This window comes from Nipponia nippon, unplaced genomic scaffold (assembly GCF_047370975.1).
Source record: "Nipponia nippon isolate SJK-2023a ecotype South Korea unplaced genomic scaffold, ASM4737097v1 scaffold_14, whole genome shotgun sequence".
NCBI classification, from domain to species: Eukaryota; Metazoa; Chordata; class Aves; order Pelecaniformes; family Threskiornithidae; genus Nipponia; species Nipponia nippon.
Window position 1 is genome coordinate 10,472,773 of NW_028262330.1, and position 20,232 is coordinate 10,493,004.

General features: G+C 38.1%; 1 protein-coding gene across 4 annotated transcripts in view; it reads left to right on the plus strand.

Moving 5' to 3' along the window:
* The window catches only part of TBCD (tubulin folding cofactor D), a 132,142-nt gene that overhangs the window by 97,555 nt on the left and 14,355 nt on the right, over positions 1-20,232 (plus strand). For all 4 annotated transcript variants that reach the window (XM_087750716.1, XM_087750714.1, XM_087750717.1 and 1 more), the window contains exons 28-35: positions 1,788-1,906; positions 2,317-2,408; positions 3,306-3,446; positions 8,485-8,568; positions 9,920-10,078; positions 11,219-11,357; positions 18,879-19,000; positions 19,950-20,027. In XM_087750716.1, coding sequence (XP_087606842.1) covers positions 1,788-1,906; positions 2,317-2,408; positions 3,306-3,446; positions 8,485-8,568; positions 9,920-10,078; positions 11,219-11,357; positions 18,879-19,000; positions 19,950-20,027 — 934 coding nt within the window. The remainder of the gene's footprint in view (positions 1-1,787; positions 1,907-2,316; positions 2,409-3,305; positions 3,447-8,484; positions 8,569-9,919; positions 10,079-11,218; positions 11,358-18,878; positions 19,001-19,949; positions 20,028-20,232) is intronic.

Sequence of the window (20,232 nt, forward strand, 5' to 3'; positions counted from 1 at the left end):
ATCGAAGATACTTTAGTGATTCGGCATTCTGAGTCTGTCCCTGTAAGACTGCAATTTTATTGAATCACTTCTTTTGCCTCTGTTTGTTTTCACCTTTTCTCTGTTTTATTTTTTCTGTCTTAATGTGTTCTGGTTTGGTTTTGATGACTTTCTCTTTTAATATTCTTTTCAGGATGGGTTGTGTTGAATTAATATTGTAGACACTTCATAGGCCATGTTGTTTTATGAAGCCGAAGACTCTTAGAAGAGTATTAACGTTTGCATTACCCTCACTAGCATAATTACTAAGTAGTTATAAGTAAAGAGCTGCTCGTTTGCTAGTTGTCATGTCTTAATTTTATGTCATTTGGCTAAAATCTCAGTCTTAAATTTACATCAATCAAAGGGAAGACTGTCATAGTCTTACTGTCTAAGATCATCTTGCTGTCTAAGCAAGCATTGCATCTTCCTATGGCCTCAAGACTCTATCTTACGCTCCAGTGGTTTGGAAATTTTTAAATAATAGATGTGCTTATATGAAGGTATTGCTAACCCCTGGACAGGGAACTAGTTCCCTGATGTAAGGAACTAGTTGAGGCCTGCCCATTGCATAGGGATTGAAAAAAAAAAAAAAAAAAAAGTCTGTCATGAGTTATGATTAATGTGTAGTTTCTTATGGTAGCTATTCTTTCTTCCTCTAGCAAATATTGCTCAATCATTTAAATCTTAGATGACGGTAAGCAATGGCACAATTATGTAATCTTCCTAGGATCTCTGGTTCTTTTTCTTTGAGGATTCAAAAGTGCGTATTCAGACCACCTTTCTCCTTTTTGATCCAGAGTCGTGTTTATTGCAGCTGTCTTGGCTGTTCTTAGCAGCTTTTCTGGAGTACCTTGTTTTTCTCTGCATTTTGCAGAAGAGTTTAATATAGTAGCTGAAAAATGTGGTAAAGGAAATATTATCTGTTAAGTCTATGATAAAGACTACAGTAGAAATACGTAGACAGATTCCTAACTTTTCTTTTTTCTTTTTTTCATTCATCCTCATTTTCTTCTTTGTATCACTTTACTTCATTGGTGAGCCTCCTTTTTTCATGCCCAGTTCAGTTTATTCTTGTTCTTTTTCTCTGTGCCACTGTCTGTAGAGCCATCGTCCCTGTTTTGTCATGTAACAATGCGCAGTATCGGAGCACAGCATCCCTGCTTCAGCGTGGTCGCTTCTTTTGAGCTTTCTCCTGCAAAAAGCCCAACTTTATTTTTGTCTCTATATAAAAAGTGGCATGATATGATCTTATTGCTTAGGTATGATCCATGTGTTAATTAAGACACTTTTGGGGAAAAATTGTTGAATAACTGACCTTCATGAATCAAGAGACATCTGTTTCCTTACACAGAATACTTGTCTAATTATGGAAAATGATGACCTGTAAATATAAGAGAACTTGTTCCCCTGCGTTTACATTTACATTCATGCTTAGACTTATTCTTTGGATTTTTAAAAAATTACAACGTTTTAAAATTATGACCTTTGTCTTTTCTCTCTCCGAATGAGTAGGATTAGTCTGTCTAAAAATCTGACTTCATATGTAGAAAATAAGAGTGCATTCATTTAACAGTGAACATCTTAAAATTTTTATTATTTTTTCTGTAGGAAATTAAAGGTATTCTGTATTTTAGTTTAATGAATTATAAAATTTTCTAGCTGCTCTGTTTGGGGCATCTTTTCCTGTTTTATTTTTTTTGTTAGCCAAATGGGTAATGATAATGACGTGGTAGTTGCTTTTCACTCTGTAACTGTATTTTTTCTAGACGAGCTGGTGACACAGTACGTTTCAGAACTACAAAACACAGAGGAAATGATTCGTTGTGGCTTTTCACGAGCTCTTGGGGCCCTTCCAAGATTTCTGCTAAAGGGCAGGCTCCAACAGGTGAGAAAATATGATCAATGTAATGAGAAGAGGGCACACGGTATTTTGAATGAAACCTATGATCGTAATCAAATAAATAATGATTGTAATTAAAGGTCTTTGTGAGAGGGGTTTGGATTGTAATGTACAGTAACTCCAGAAAATCATAATGAATTTAGCTTGCCATAGGTTCTGATAATTAAGGTTTAGTCTTGCTTTAGAAGTGTTAATGGAAAAGCCAGAGATGGAATTATCCCTTTGCTATGGAACATTTGTCCAAAGGGAGAAGTGAGGCGTGATGAGAAACCAAACACTGTTGTCTTCTTGGTTCTCTCATATGTGATTGAGCTCATTTTAATATGATATCTAAATTTAACATTTATCATAAACAATGCATTAGATTTAAATATCTCAATTTTTGTTTTTTTCAGGTTTTGGAAGGCTTGAAAAAAGTTACCTTAATTTCTCCTGCAGACGTGAGCTTTGCAGAATCCAGAAGAGATGCCCTAATAGCAATTGCAAAGTATGTTAATTGTCTTTATTTTTGTCTAATTTTCATTCTTTCTCTAGAAGTTTTCTCCTGTTCATTCTGCTTTCTGTTATAGCGTGGTTCTTGACATCAGTTACTCTATTACAAATGCATTTTTAGTGTGGCACTGTGTGCATCTCCATTATTCAATATATCTGATTCAGAGGATTATCACACATCTGAGGATGGAGTACAAATCTGATGGTGGTGTGTTTTTTTTTTTTAAATCAATTAACTGAATAGCTAGAGTATATTTTAGTTAGCCTTTCTCAAGGGCTGCATTTTATTGAGCTTTAGTGAGGAGGAAGAACATACATTTTTTCCACTTTCTTAAATAAGATTGAATTGGTTTAAAGAAATTGTACTTTTTCTCCAAAGGAATATTTTCTGTGTTGACATGCCACAGTGTAGTTGGTGTTAATAGTATCATAGCATATATGGTCTTAACCTGTTACAACGCAAAAAAAAAAAATAAAATCTCATGTTAACCATGTCTCCAGTGCAAAGAAGTTCGTTGATATAAAATTCAATGCACGTTATTATTAGTTCTTTGCTCTAATTGCTTACTTCATTTTAAGGAGAGTTCAGAAACCGGCAGGTATTTAAGCATGTTCCTTTTAGTAGTATGATAGACATAAAACCAGTCTGCTTACCTGTTGAGTTTTTTACCTTGCCAGTGTTCCTTTAAACCTGAACGCTGATCAGAAATCCTCAGGTCAAATATAGTACAGTAGGCTCAGAAATATTCTTCATACTGTTTGTAGCAGATGTTATAGGTGTTTAGAATATTGTACGTCCGGGGAATTTTATTAAGCAACAGAACCAAGCTATGATCTTAATGTTTCTCCTTGCTCCTGTGGTATTCTTACCCTCCATGTTCTCTTTTTAAAGGGTTTGCCAGACAGTAGGTGTAAAGGGAGAAGGATCCCAGGAAGAATATGTCTGCAAAGATAACGTTACTCGGATTTATGCTACGCTGCTTAGTGGTGTGACCGACTACACCACAGACAGCCGAGGGGATGTTGGAGGATGGTAAGATGCCTCACAATCAGAGACTTAAACTTAGCTGTTGTGTTTGATGGCTAATTAAAAATGGATGTCTTTTCAAAACCTGTTAGAAATAGATAGCTCCAAGCTTTTGGGGATTTGAGACTAGGTAGAAATACACTGGAGGAAGAGGAGTAGAAAGTGAAAGGAAAGGCTGACAAGAATTTGTCCCTTGCCTCAGAATTTCGGAAGATGGGGACTGCTGTGTTTTAAACTGAAGTTCAGTCTTATTCTGGTTCTGTGGGTGACATTCTTTTGTTTTAGTGAATATTGGGAATGTATTTAGTTGTAAAAAGTACGGAGATTTAAGCCGTTACTTCTGTTTCTTTGAAATAATCCATTTACTCCTACTTAGTGGACTCTCCTGTTGTACGTTGGTGGTGTGGGGATTTTTTGCCAGGAGAGGGAGCAGTTGCATAACGAGTTAGTGACAAATTTTCAAGGCTAATAACTAACTGAGATGGATAAAAACTTTATAAATCGTGCTGTGGTATTACTGACTCTTTTGTAAGTTTAGGTTTTCAATGATTTCCGCTATTAGATTGCAAGAATACTTAAATCATAAGTCTGTAGGAATATATCTATTATTGTGAAGTCTACAGAATAGGTACAAGATTAAGTCTGTAGCAGTCATATTTTTGTGATGTTCAGTGTTCACAGTTCCCTTAATACATAAAGAAGATTCAGTATATAAGATTGCATTCATCTGAATGTTCTGTATTCCTTCAGTAACACTGATCCGAAAAGGCCATTTCTAAATTGATGAACCACAGCACTATAAAGGCTTATGTCCCCCTTTGGGTTTGTGTTTAACTTCTAAAGAAGCTGTAATTGGGGATGTAACATTACTTACTGCTTGGAAGTTCCTGCAGTCTTTGAAGGTGGTAGACAGAGCAGCAGTGAAGATTTCGTGTTATTCAGTTCATCCTATAGAATTCCACCAGGTAGTTACAGGGGGAGAAAACCACGTGAAACGTGGATCTTGGAGATCAAATGAGCACTAAGGAAACATACAGGCTACTTTTCTATGTGTATTTAGGAGCACAAATATGCCCAGCCTGAAATAGTACTTGTTAATAAAAAGTTTTAAATTATCAGAATTCAGGAATAAACCCAGTATCTGTAGATTTAAAATATATGGCAATTTTGCTGCTATGTAGAAGGCTCAGAGCAGTAACACTTAATCCCTGTATAGAGAAGCCATAAACTAAGTAAATAAACGTGATAAATTAATCTTAGTTGTCTGTTAGTTGTTGGAAACTGATTTTGAGCAAAATGCTGGTTTTGACAAAGACTTCTTAATTTTATTGTCTTAATCCATAATTTTAATTTGAAAACAGGCAGATATATGTTGCTTTTAGGTACGATTCTATACACGAAGTATCAGCCCTGTTTAACAGTACGGGTAATACTGTTCGTATGGTATAGTAATGACGTGGTAATATATATTTGACCTGTCCGGCAACTATATGAAGCATCTCAGGGTACAGAGATGCGTGTTCAGGATTGTAAATTAACAACCTGTTGATTGTTCAGATTTAGTGCCTGGCCATGCTTTTATTACATTCCAGGCAGGAAGGGGGGAGTGCCTGAGTAGTACTGGTATGAAATAATTTTGTTCGTTGACAAGATTTCCGTATTTTCCCAGTTTATTGAAGAAGCTCTTGTTTAACAGTGCTGGGTCACATGAAGGGCTTTGGTGTTTAGTTTCAGTCATATCCTTGCACAGTGTTTGTATGAAATAACTGGTTTAGACATTTTTTCAGTCACTGTCCTCTTCTTTGAAGGGTGTTTTCAACAGTAGTATATGAACATGAAACATAATTTCCTTTTAATTTAATGAGTGGCATCTATTATATTGTAACCGGCAGCTGAGACTCAACAGGTGAGAAGGGGCAGAGGACCACTGAAATGGAAGGCTCCAAACTAGGTATGTTGTGGCTCTAGCAAAGCTGGCGGAGCTCACAGACGATGGTTGCGACCTGTGATGGTAGTTGCTGGCTTGGGAAGGATACAACGGGAGAGCAGTTAGCTGTACCTTGCAGGGGAGGGTGTGCACTCCTCCTTGCTCGTCAGACTTCTTTCCGTGGCCAAAACAGTCTCAGTCACTTGCTTGCTCCCTCCTCCCTGCTGCAAGCAAAACAGTCCAGGTCTGGAGCGTTGGCTGTGTTCAGCTTCAGCAGCCATGCATGGCATGCTGATCCCTGTTCAGATCCGGTATCGTACTACGTGAGGCCAAGTGTGCATTGTGTGAGTTTGGGAACTTTTCGTTTAGGCTCAAATTCCTGGTTACATCTGTTTTAGGATTCTTGCCTACTCACTCTTGACTTAGTTGTCGTTATTCCATTTGGTAGCCCAAGGTTTGCTTTAAAAAAAGAAAAAAAGTTGCTTACAGTGGCGTTCTCCTCTCTAGGATTGTTTATTAGATAGCTTGAACGCAGGGACAGATGCTGTAAAATGCATTTGTAATTGCCACGAGGAATGGGAGCAACTGTAACACCCCCTATAACCAGCTATTGTCTTATGCAGGAAGAAAAGTTGTGGTTGTGCTTTTTTTGTGCTATATATATCATGCTAGAGTTTTTCAGTGCCAGCAATCACTGGGTAGCTGATACTGCTGTCAAACTTTGATGCTTGTGCTGTACCAAGTCATTATCAGTCATTGAGATCTCCTCAGTTCCTGCGTGAGGTGCAGTAGTTACAACTACTCTGTCTTTGAACAGCAAGGGAAGTGTAGGTTCTACAGTGCAAAGTAGGAGAAAGATATTTTGTGCCATGTTAGTATTGGGCACTTTTTTAATTGACTGGCCTTGTTCCTTTCGGGTGCTTCACTACGATGTTTACCGATGTGTTGGAAAAGTACAGAGGGCAAATAATCCAGACTGCTCTTATCAGGCTGAGTTAATATTTGTGTGTTTGTATTTTTCTTGTTTTGTATAATGATACCCAGCTCCTCAGCCCAGTACTGCTTGTTAAAATTGTCATACGACAGGGAAATAACAACACAGGACGAGAAATCAGAGAAAAGTAGGTGTGTTTGGCATCTCAAACTTAGAAAAGGAAAGAAGGGTGTAAACTAGCAAGGATCAAGAGCAGGTCATTCCAGCTTGCGCAAGGGAAGCAGGAGCTTGGCTTTGCCTCGCCTCCTTCCTCAGCCCTCAGAGAAGCGAGAGGGAGGTGAACGGGTCTCCTGCTCAGAGAATGCGGTAACACAAGAGTGACACAGGTGTAGCTGAAAGAAAATGTAAGAGCAACCATATAGGGTGGGGGGTCAGAGAAAAGGAAGAGATACTAAGCTTTTTGCTTTCAAAATTCGGTGAGATACTGAAGTAGATAAGAGTGTGGTTAAGTATAATTAGTTATTCATCTAGCAGCTCTCACTTCAGTTCCCCGTACCTATTGTTTATCTTTCTGTCTAGGGCTAAGTTTCAAAACAAACCAAAACTCTACAAAGCGGAAATTTTCAAAGAAATCCTGAGGAAATTAAATTCCCAACACCCATTAAAATTCAAACGTGCTTTGAGCACCAGATTCTTTTAAAGCTTCTTTGGCAATGCCAGCCAAAATCAAGTCAAGAAACATGTAAATGAAAGGGGGAGGGGAATCCTTTCTCATAGCAAACTGTTGGCTGCTAAATACTTTTGTGGCCTCTCAAATATGAATGTTTTCTCATTCTGTTTCTTCTAAACCATTGACTAAGATGGAAAGATATGGGGAGAATTGCCATTTCTCTGGAGAGACCTTGTCTTTGGTGTGTAATTTTTGTCTTTCTTTAATGGAATCGTGGGAAAGTTTAACCAGCTTTACTTTCCGTATGCAAACTTTACATTTCTTTTGTCAGATTGTTTGCTGGGACTTGTCCAATCTGTCTACAGGTGTTAGACATGAATATCTAATAGTCAGATACTATATGAAAAACTACGAAAACATCCTTTGATGAAAGATTGCCAAACTTGTATTAAGCTACTTAGGAAAAAATGATGTAATTTACCTTTTTTACCATTATAACAAATGTCCCACCCAGTTTTAGATTGCATAGGCAACTATTTTCAGCTTGTTTTGGGCATTAGAAACAGGAATATTTCTTCTCACAGTAGGCAGGTGTACCTTTTCAAATATGTCTTTTTTTTTTTTTTTTTTTTTTAAATTATTCCTGAGAAAGGGTGACATTCCATGAGTGACTCATGTGATGAATGTTGTGGTCCTGGTCTTCTGCAGGATCATGTAACCAACTGAGGATCTGTTATGGTATTGCCCATGTCTTAAGAAAGAAACTACTTTTAACAACTCATGTATTGACAAGGCATGTGGTTTAAAACAAGCATATTGATTTTTTTTTTATTTCATTGAAATTACACTCTGCATCTTTTTTTTTTTTTTACATTGGTATTATATTTAGACATTTTGAAGGCAGAAAATCTTCACCATATAGATAAGATGCACTTCAAGCACAACTTAGTGTTACTTTAGCTAATCTTTTTCATCAAACTAATTATTTAGCATAGAGATTTAAGCCGTTCTGAGTCAGGTTTTTTTAATGTTGGAAATATTAAGCTTGAAAATTTACAAGAATATGACACTTTCAACAGTACTTAAATATCTTAATGTCAAAATGTGGGTTGGCCTTTTTAGAAGATGATTTGAAGCAGACAAAGCACTTAGGTGTAAATGCATCTACTTGCACGCTAAATATTACTAATCATTATAAATTTTAACTTTCTTAAAATAAAGAATAAACCTGACGACATCTTGCTGGAAAAAAAATAAGATGGGGAAGGCAGGGCTCTTGCCTGGAAACTAGGATGACTGTTGTACCCTTAGTGCAATGTGGGCTTCACTTCACAGAATGGGGCTTGGGGGTACAGCTGCACACACTCCTCTTCCTCCCAAAAATATGATAGCTGCTCTCAGTGGTCACTGCTTTCATTATTTTCAATTTTTTGCCAGCGTCTAACTTAACTGCTGATGTGTTTGTTTAAATAAATAGTGATGTAACTACTCTAATACATCTCTGTTTCAACAGGGTACGTGAAGCTGCTATGACAAGTTTAATGGAAGTGACGCTTCTGCTGGTTCAGAATGAAGCGGAGTTAATTAATGCCAACGTGTATGCTACTTGTACTATTTTTGTGTCTTATCTCTTATAGCCACATCCAGTCCATACAAGAAAGCATTGCTTACATATTGTATACTTACTCCTTTATTGAGTGTGACAGAACTTTTGATAGAAGGGCATCAAGCTTACACCCATACAGATGCTGAGAATATTGTATCTGTTTTTCAGAGAGACTAAGCTTATTGAGAGAAACTGGGTGGCAGTCCCACCTTTGAAATACAGTGCATCTGTGAGATGTGGTCTCTACTTGCTGCCTCTGTGGAGCTTGCCAGTATTGTTCACTTAAATAGAAAGCAAACTTGCCCGCTTATCCAGAGCATTGCATCATTAATTTGGAATGTGATAAAATGTGGAGATGAGTTTGTATTCATTTCTGTCTTCTTTGCAGAATTATTAGTATGGAAATACAGAAAAACATAATTTAGACTGAGCTTCTGATTTTTAATTTCATGATACAATACTCCTAATAGTAAAAAACAAAACAAAACAAAACTTAAAATTTTTAAGCATAGCTTGAGCTGCAGCAAAACTTTCCTAATAATGGTGTTGGTTTATGGACAGAGCATGCCCAATGGTTAGCTGAATATATACAGGATTTCTTTTTTAATTTAAAAAATCCTAAACTTTGAAGGACACTTTGCAGGAAAATACTGGATTCTGTAGGAATACACTACTCAACCAGTGCCCATTGTCCAGTGGCTTCCTCCTGTTGGTCTGTTGCAGACATAGCTTATTCACATGAAACTTAGAAAAACATTCCTGCCAGCTGGATTACATTTTGTAAATATTCTGGGTCTTGCTGTAACTGAAGGAACTGTAGGTGCTTTTACTATCATTAGTGGTCCTTTCTGTAGGTGTAAAGGGTCTTGTGGAACATAATACTGTAGCTGAGTTATGAATGTCAGCAAAATCGGATATGGTTAAAAACTAGCCAGAGTTGAAGAACTGATTAATTTGGGATAGACCTTGTCCTCTGCTACATGTCCAATTTTCTACCTGAAAATGTGCTGTTCTCAAGGTGCCTGCGCTATTTCCATCTGAAATGTAGCAGGTCATCCAAACCATAAAGCACCTTCATATCTTTTTGGATGAAAGGTGGTATGTGAATATCAAATACTATGTAATATTAACGTCATGACATTTTTTGATTGATTTATGGACAACAAAGCTTTAAAGATTCCGTTGATTCATGTTGATGTCTTAAATCCCTTGTACATTCATTACAAAGAGTTAAACCAGAATGCTTTCATACGAGGATATTTTTTATATCGTTGAAACAATTAAAATTTAAATACACATTTTCCTGATTAAATTATGTGATTAATTGTTTTCTTCTTTGTAGCTGCAAACAGATTATGTGCTGGCTGTCTCAACAGTCGGCTGAAAAAATAGATAAATTTCGAGCTCATGCAGGATCTGTGTTCCTTACTCTGTTACATTTTGACCATCCTCCAGTTCCACACATACCTCATCGAGAAGAGCTAGAGAGGATATTTCCAAGGTAATATACTGGAGAAGGTATCCCAAACCAGTGAAAATAAAAAAAATGCATGCACACAGTTAACACAAGCAACCTGATGTAATTTCTGTGCCCAAATGCCTACTATGTGGATTGAGGAATGTTTGGTGCTGTTTGTTGGAATTTCATTGAAGTGTGCAATGAATGTGCATAAACGTATAAAATAGAACTTAGTATAGTATGAGTGCGTGTTAAAACCATGGTTTCTGAAGGAGATAGGTCTTACGTGGTCACGCTGCATAAGTCTTTCTCTGGATCAACCCCAATTAATTTCTGAACCCATCAGCCAGTTTCATGGTGGATGGTAGAGATCATGTCAGTAGTAGATAGTTGGGAGACCAGTGGTAAAACAGATCTGCTGGGAGCTCTGTTTTGGTAATCCTGCTGTTTATGAAATGTCTGGTTTATAATCTCATTTTCTCTTCATAATGTGAGAGCTGGAATTTACTGGCGGTCCCCCTTCCTCAGTTTTTTTTCCCCGACTGGAAAACACTGATTGAACATAATGATAATTTTTAGTGAGTTGTATTATTTTAACCAAGCTGCAGTTGCAGTGGTTTTCCAAGATGGGATATTCAGTTAAAGTAAGAGTGAGAGCAGCTCGTTCCTGATGGTGATTATAATACCTGATTGGGATGAGGAAGAGCCAACTTTGTGTCCCCATTCTGTTTGTTCAGCAGAATCTCAGCCTCCTGTAACTCAAAAAGTGCTCGGTCTGCTAGACGCTGATTGATCTGTGGTGGGGTGTATGTGTGTCAGCCTTTCCTGGGATAAGTCTGTCTTTGAATCAGTTGGTGGGAGAGAACTGGGAATGGAATGCAAGAAGGAGAACTTGTTTTCTTGGTGTAGAGAAAAGTGCATGTCTAAAGGAAACTGTGGATCAAATCCCTTATCTGAATCAGAACAAGGACTTGAAGATTGCTTCACTTTACTGGCAGTGGCTGAAGTTTTGATTTGTATTTTCCCCATATGCTTAAAGACCAATAATTAGTTTGATTTTTAGGTAATTCAGAGACTTTCTTCACTGACATGCTGCTTGAGGATGAGGAGCTATCATAGGAATGTATGGAGAAGAAAGACAGACAGTGCACGCATACAAGATTATTTTTTTCCTTTCCCCAGGTCAGAGAAAGAGACTCTAAACTGGAATGCTGCATCAGAAGCTTTCCCTCGAATCACCCAGCTTTTGGGCTTGCCAGCATACCAATACTATGTGCTTTTGGGTCTCTCGGTGTCTGTTGGTGGATTAACAGAGACAACGGTAAGAAAGCAGAGCGGCTTTCCTGTTTGGTAGGAGAATGCATTTACCTGATAGAATTGCTGACTGAGTGTTTAGTCTGTTACAGTGGATATTGCAGATTGTTATTTCTATGAGAATTTCAGATGTAAGATTTTTAGAAGAAATCAAGTCATACTTATAAAACTGATGGGCTTTATATTTTTCATATTTAAAAGTATTTTCTTGAGTTATTGAGCATGCAGGAAACAAGGAGGCAGGACACTTTGGTTCTCCTTTCCTGGCCTGATAGAGGCTGAGTGTTCCAGCCTGTTGGCTCAATCAACTCTTACGTTTATTTGCTCACCTTTCAAAGCTGTTAACAGGGGAAGAGCCGTTCAGCCTGCTATATGTGGCTAAATGCAAGGTGATTGCTCTTTTTAAATGAGGTGAATCCCTGTGTTCATTTGTAACCTGTGATCTCTCTCTCTCTTTTTTTTTTTTTTTTTTTTTTTAATGAATCAAGGTGTTAATTATTAGTTGTCAATGTGTTAACAGTATGGTCAGATTTTTTTTTTTTTTGCTAGTTTGATATGCTTTCTAAAAAAGTACCAAAGAGATACAAAAAGTTGTGTTACAAAGGAATATAATTCAGATATCTCTCTGAATCCTCTGAGCTTTGCAACCTCTGTTTCATTCTTCTGCGCACGAACAGTGTCTTTATCACTGGTTTTGGTAGTCTGTTATGCTGCCAAAATATTGAAGACTTTATTACAATTTTAGTGTATCCTTCTGTCCTTATGTTACAGCTTGTCTTGCTAGTTTCAGAATTCTTAATGTCAAGATACTTGGCTTCTAACTTTTTTGTTATTTGATATAGCCAAAGATGTAACATATATGAAAACAACTACTGGGGTAAGGACATGGTTCAATATGAGATTCAAAACGACACTGCAGAGAAATATCAGACCAGTAGCAGAATGTTCTGGACTGTCACTTAAATCTTTAAATTGCAGTGGCTCTGTAACAAAGGGAGGAGGTCATGAGTCAGCACCCCGACAGTGTTTAAGAGTGTTTCTAATTAAGATTACCATCTCTAATTAAGAAAGCTGGTAGAAAAGTGGTAGGTGTCGGGCAACGCAGTTTTTGTGGAGAGAGAACAGCTCCTGCTGGGTTCATAGAAGGAAGGAGGAAATAATTTCAAGCTTGTCTCCCGTGGCTTCCACTTCTCAGTCTTACCGTGAGCTGTGCAGCGTATGCCCGAATGATGGCATTTGCCTGGTGCCGTGGGTTCTGCGCTTGTGGGGAAGAGATGGCCACATGCCTTTGGGTTTCGTGGAGCTGAGAATTTGGTGTCTGTGCAGTCTCATGTATTTAAATCAATTTTGAGAATTTTAATGTTTCTAAAATAGCAACTAATGATATAGCAATGGCTATTTTAAAACTTTGAAACCATATGCGTATTGGTTTGTGACAATAATTATCAGATAGACAATGTAACTCTCAACAGATTTTTTTAATAGCAGACATGCATATGAAATTCAGCTTTTAGTCAAACACAGTTAATTATAGGAGGCTCCACCAAAACCAAAGTTATTCATATAAGTATAAAAAGGGAGGAAGGTTGTGGAGAAACAGACATTCTGACTGCTACCCGAGGTCAGAGGAAAATTCTTATTCAACATTTTATTATCTTTTTTCTTTTTTCTTTAAAGTTCTGGTTGTGCTTGGTTTTGAAAAGTGTAAACAGTTCAGTTACTTCTAGCTCCGTTCCCTTGTTACCATCTGCCAGTATATTTAAGGAAAACCTTCTGTACTGTTTTCAAAATATGATTTTGAAATGTTAACTTTCGGTGACCCTGCATTTTTCTTTAACACTAGGGGCTTGTTCCGGTTAAAATATTCTCAAGGGCTTTGGCTTTAGAAAGAAGATGACCTAATTCTCTTTCGAGCCAGCCAGAAGTGCAAGCAAGGCTCAAAGTATAGGGTACTTACACTTAGGATTATACAGTGTGTGGTGAACTACATTTAATATTTAAAAAGTGATACATAAATTAGAATTGATGTGTGTTATAATGACTTGTGTTTCAAACTGTTCTATCAAAGCCTTTAGTGTTCTTTGCTGAATATGCAGGGACTGATTTAAAACATGAACAGAAAATTTTAAGAACTGTTCTATTAAATCCATATGAAAGAAGCAGATTTTTTAAATCTTGGATAAAGAAAAAGGATTATTCAAGTATGTGTTCTTGCAGTAACCTGTGTGTGTTCTCGTGATCTCTCCTTTCTTCCCTCTCTCACTTAAAAAATATATACACACATACAAACGTTGACATAGAAGTTAGAAAGTTAGAAGATTCTTGTGTACTGCAAGATAATCTGAGTTCAAATGTCGGTTTGCCTTTAAATCATCTCGGAATTAGTAGGAGAAGGGCTCCATTGTAATTCAGTGGTCAGTGGCTATTTTGCCATAGTTAAAATTGCTCTGCAGTATATTTAGCAAGAGTAGTTCTTTGTTTTGCTTCTTAAAGAGATTTTCTGAAATAAGCTGTGTGGGGTATCTCAGAAACATTTTGGTGGCAGTGTGGTTGCTGAAAGAATTGTAGCTCGAGCCTTTGAAGTAATCTGGAAAAACAGAAGATGTCATTCCCTTTGGGATTTGGCATTCTGCAACAGCGCCTTGGTTCAAAGGGCACTTTCTCTGTGTAAAAGAATCTTCTAATTATATTTCTGGCCCACAATGATGCGTATTTCTTACGGCTCATAAAAAAATCCTCTCAGTATATGGAGATCAGAACCGTACAATGGTCTTCTTTCTCCAGTTCACAAACCCTGTAGTTTCAGGGGTCGGGATATAATTCTGATATAATTTCATTATTGTTGAACTACACTACATTTAAAACTCTGTTAAAGCGCAGAATGTCCTGTGATTCCCCTCCCCCCATAAAGAGTGAAAATTACATTTTAAAATGTTATAGATATTTAAAGTAAAAACCTTAAAAAAAAAAGAGAAGCAACCTATTTTGGAAATGAAAAGTTTTCTCCCAGGCCAGTACCAGGATTCCAGCATGAGATGCCAAAGGCCTGTAACAATTGGAGTAGCCAGTTCCAAAACTACCCGATGAATGCATAGGTATGTTAAAGCACCTGACAAAAATTAAAGCCTGTCTATGGCATACGGATGTTAATATTATGTATGTGCCAAATACATTATACAATTTATGTTTTCCTTTCCTCAAAACAGACTCGCTGTTTGCCAGTTACGTTTATGACTATGTACTGTCTGGAGAAAATACTGGGCTTTGAACAGCTGTGTTAGTTCTTACAGATGAAAATGTTGGGACGTTTGTAGATGATGTTCTAAAACATCTGGTTACTATGATGAATTGTATGCAAATTAATGCATATTTGGGTTGAAGAAACAGGCCCCAAATCCAGTTTTTTGGGTTGACAACTCTAGAGCAAAATACATTTGAGAATAATTTCTGTCATTCTTTTTTTAAGGAAAAAAATAGTGTGAATTTTCCTACTTCTTGTAAAATATCACTGACTCGAGTCTTAGAGTTACTGGCCTCCAAAGATTTGATTTATTAAAAGGAGTGTTGCAAGTAAAACCAGGGAGACATGGTTTCACTTGTGCTAAAATTTAAATGATTTGCAATTTTTACTGAAGCTACTGGGAAAACAGGCTACTGCCACTTCAGTGCTGTAAATTTGTCAGGATCAGAAATGATCCAAACCCGGTGTTATTTATTGAGCGTAACAAGGTTTCTTCTGCACGTGTTACAGGAATGTTCTGACTCTGCGAGTAGGTCTTTCTCTGTTGAAATGCTTCCATGAAAACTGGAGCCTTTAGCAATTATCTGTATATAAAAATGCTGATTTTGTCCAGGCCTTTCCAGTAGTTTTTCACTTGACTTCCATTTGTGGTGCGTTAGGTGCAGAAGGCTGAATTCTGTTACGATACTCGGGGCTCTGAGAAGACTGTGGTTAGATGGGAGACTGACGACCATTAGGGTATGTTGATCTGCTGAACATCTTCAGTACGGGCTCCTCCTTCCTCATCATGCCCCGCTGGCTTTTTTAGGTGGTCTGTCCAAGACAGTGCTGCAAAGTAGGAATCAGAGCCCTTAGGTGGATTTGGCATCTTTGTAGCTGATGGGTAGCTGAGATTTTGAATGCTCTCTTACAAAACTTGATGCCTAAGCTAATTTTCTTTTGGCCATATCAGTCCCACTTCTTGCCTCAAGACTCTTCAGAAGTACTGTACTTCAGTTTTGCACCAAGCTGACTAGGAAACAATTTCGTGAAGGTTTGTGTAGACACCTTATTTCTATGCCACGCACCTCTCCAGAGCTGTTCGTGGCCTTCTCCCCTGGCTGTAGCTACACTTCCTCATCCTCTTCCCCTGGTTCAGGAGGTAAAATCCTTAGGACTTTAATTTTATCATCAGATGAATGGTCCCTTTGAACTCTCTTCGCTTTATCGTCTATTGCCTATCACTGAAGTATCTACTGTTGGCTCAAATGATGGGAGAGTCAAGCCTTGGAAAACCCTGTTTTTACTCTGTTTAATAAGAACAAGGTCATTCTCAGGCCTCCTCTTAAATTCTTATCCAAAGTTGTCCCAGTTCCAGCCCATTAACCTCCTAATTTCCTTTCCCAGTCTTTCTGCAACCCCAGGGAAAGGTAAATGTCACACATTTGATATAGTGCGAATTCTGTGTTCTGCGTAGATGAGGAAGACATTTGGAAATGCTCTTCTCTGCAAATACTCGTCAGCCGTTAAGGTTGTAGCTCAGACATCGTCCTCATAGGTTATCTGGGAAAAAAGTGTGAATTCTGTGTTCTGCGTAGATGAGGAAGACATTTGGAAATGCTCTTCTCTGCAAATACTCGTCAGCCATTAAGGTTGTAGCTCAGACATCGTCCTCATAGGTTATCTGGGAAAAAAGGAGTGTTCGCCTGAGGAGGAAATAGGGCTTTAACCTGTTCATGTAATGTTATCCTGTTACGTTGGAGTTTCTTCCAGTAACGTTCGTATGGTCTATGCTGACTATTTGGAAAATGTCCCATTTTTTAAATCTCCCAAGCAGTTATGTGATGGTTTATCCACACCTGTACTTTTGTGTTGTTTAATTACTTGCTAATGAAGAAATGCTGTCTTCGTTATACAGTTTTTCTGATTATCCTGCTACTCTGTCTTGGTTTTGCACAGCTTTGGAACATCCTACATGTAGCTGTGCTTGCCCTTTTCTTTCGTGCCCATTCTTGCTTTTCAATCATTTGAATCTGCAGGAAAAGCATTGAGTAATTAAGTTTTCTTCAAAAAATGGTGCGAGATTTGCAAGGTAGTTTAAAAGATGAAATAAGAGAGAAAATTGCATGGTTAACCATACACGTTTTAAGATCTTTTCCTGAGACTTGACTCTGATATAACCTTTCTTCTGTTTATAATTGATGTCTGCTAGTGTAAGGTATTAAGACAAAATATTTCTTCTTTATTTGTAATGGTCTTAGATGCACCGATTATTTTAAAGGCTAGTATACAATAATTAAGCAGGTTTTAAATTTTCAGGAAATCTCTCTTCCTTACAACTGTATATCCACTGAAGACCCTTCAGTGTAAGGACACAGTTTATCCTCAGCCTACAGGGAAACAAACATTACTTTTGGCATATGAAAGAACCGCACTCAGTTCAATTCAGTATTTCAGTTTAGTATAGCTGGCTTTTACAAATGTTTAAACAATTTTTACTGAGATTTTGACTATCATTTTGAAATGCAGAATAACTGAATAATTTCTTTAAATTGCTTCACCCTTTTAAAGAAATATTTCTGCTTCTGAGTTGCCCAGTATGTTTCACTATAGAACAAATTGCTAAGATAGCAGACTGCTGCTTTCCAGGTAGTGTGGGTTGCTGTGCGGTGGTGTTTACACGTAGGCTACGGCTTTTGAAAACTGGTTCAGAGTTTTGATTCAAGGCTAAAATGTTTCTTGTTCTTCTGTGCTGGTGCGCCCCTAAATGTTACTGATAGAAAATTTAAATTGGATAACATGTTTAAATAGAGATTCCTCTCTTTTGCTTTCAGGAAGACGCTTGTGAAACTTCTCATACGGATCTAATATTTTTTTTTCTTTTCTTGATAGAAGGGTCAGTCTTCTGTGAGGGAACTGATTGCACCTTTGAATGAGCTATCAAAATGCTATGTATGAGCTTCAGAAAGGAAATCTGCACTGACTGAATAGGCTTACTTACTGCTTACAGCCCCCTCTTGACTCAACAGAAAATTATTTAACGCTTGCAACCAAAACTGACAGAAGTTCGCGCTTCAAAGCGGATGTGTCCCACCTACCCTTCCCACAGCCCCCTCTCTTCTGAGCCCCTTTGCTATAGGGGGACACCCCTAACCCCCCCCTTCCCTAAGCGCCTTGACCAAGCCTGGCAGGACTGATAATCCTTCACATCAGGGTCGGGAAAATTCAGAAATCTGATGATGTTCGTCCTTGATGAGATATTTTCCTTTGAGGTAGTTCCTGTCACAAAAAACCCCAACTTTTTCTTCTCATCCTCAAGAGAAGGCATTTATTTTTAAAAGATGGGTCTGGAAACCAATTCCTACCTGTCCCAGAAATGGAAAATCTTAGCATCAGTAGGGGTGTTCACATAGGCTGTTGCAGTCCTTGTCCCCCTGCTCAAGGGAGTACCGTTAGCCGCTTGGGGGCACGGGTCCCGCAGGAGAGGGGGATCCCGCAGAGGCTCTGCCTTCTCCCCTCCCGCGCCGCAGGTCCGGGTTTCAGGGCTGAAGCCCGAGCAGGGTCGGGAGAGGAGACACCGGCCTGGCGTGCGCTGGCGGGTGCTGTGGCTCCTGGGGAGCGGGGACCGCGACGGCAGGAGGGTGTTGAGGCTGCAGCCTGTGGCACTGAAGAGCTGGCGTGACCCTAATGGACTGCTTCCAGCTGAGCCTGCAGCACGGGCACTGAAACCTCCTTCTGCCATCTTTCTCACCTAGCTGATTAATGTAATGAAGCTAAAACAAGAGTCATTATTTCTGAGTTGTTTTTAATTTTTAACCTGAGTTTACTGCTGGTTTGTGTGGCCTGCACCACGTGCCCAAGAGCTTGCCTGCATTTTTCAATTACATCAGCTTGTTTAATAAATATTACCTCTTGAACTTCTTGTGTACTCTTTAACTTTCCGAGCCCTAACAATATTATTATTTGAAGTAAAGCAGGATAGTCATAGTGGTTTGGGGATGTTTTATTTTGAGAGAAAGAAAATAATGAACCTTTAATGTGGTCTTTTTTTCTTACAATGGCAAAACTTAAAAAGGAAAAACAAAAACCCCTTCCTTGAAAAAGGGTTAATGAAAGTAAAATACCCATCTTCCTGTCAAATGTTGATACTGAATTTATACACGCGGCTGCAGTTGGAAGAGTGTGTTCCCAGTGCGGGTGTGCAGCCCAGGTAGCGAGGGAGAAGCGTAATGCTGTGTAGTCGGTGGTTGTGTGTGTTGTGGCGGGGTTAATTCCCTGTGCCTTCACCTGAGCTTCCTTCCGTTATAGCTCAGATACTCTGCCCAGAGCCTTTTTGACTACATGAAGAAAATCCAGAATGATTCCAGCGCTATGGAGAGTTTTTGTGAGACGTTGCTAAAGGTCTTTGAGGACAACCTGCGGAATGACCGGTAATGTTTTTCTTTTGCTTTTTTATCTTTAACAGCAGGACTATGTGAAGTCAGATGCATGGCACATCTTTTCAAATATGCCTAGATGAAGTTTGCCTGAGCCATGTAAATTTGCTTTAATGCAGCTGTTTGGTACAGCAGTACCTTTGCTAAAATGTATAACAAAGGAGTGATGGTAGAATAGTTTTCGTTTTCTATAGTTTAATATAGCACATAATGTGATAAGCACCAGTTTTTTTATATAATGCAATATTGGTGATCATATATTACTGCCCGCTTTCCAGTGTAGTTCAGCCTGCATTTCATTTAGGTAGTGTTTTTTCACAAATACTTGAAGTATAATTTTCTTGTGAAGATTTTTCTTCAAAGGTGACTCATTCCGCATAATGAGATTAATTTCTCTAAGCCTCACTTATGAAACATGTGCAAAACAGAAAATATTCCCTAGGGGGAAAAAACCCCACAACTATTAATAGAATTTTCAGTTTTATTTTATTTTTATTTTGTTTCTTGTCTCGGCTGTTGAAATAGAAAACATGACCACAGCTCACACGTTGTGTGTTGGTTCATTTGGTAATTACCTGTAGTGAGAAGGTGTTGTAACTTCTGATACATTTTGTGGAATACGATGTTTATATACTAGAAAATAAATTAATATTTTCTACTACTGTTAATTGTGTTTTCAGGACCCTGCAAGTTTAAACCAGGCATGTTGTTAATTAGGTTTTTTCCTTTTGACTGTAATGGAATGTCCCCCTCTCAGCCAAGGAGGATGATTTAGCCAACACACAGAAGTTACCGAGCAACCCTCCTCTGTGTAAATTAAAGTTCTAATTTAAATATGTGTAGGTAGATAGGAAGTTTCTTTCTTTGCTTCTAATTAAAAATATTGTGTATATATTTATGCCAAGAAGTGTATTTACGTTGTTAAATTATTTTCTTTCACCAGGGTGTCTGTACCTCTCCTGACAATGCTGGACCAAATGCTGGCGAACGGGTGTTTTGATATATTTACCATGCAAGAGAAGTAAGTTGCTGTCTTTTTTGTTTATTTTCTGCCATGCAACAGGCCTCTGAAATCTGAAATCTTACACTGACTGCTGCTGAATGTTCCTCTGGATGTGTGTGTGTGGGGGTATGTGTATGGATATAATGTTTTAATTTTCCTGAAGTGGGGCAGATGTGATAAATTCTGGAGCAGATAGCCTTGGAAGAGTCTTGATAAAATCTTT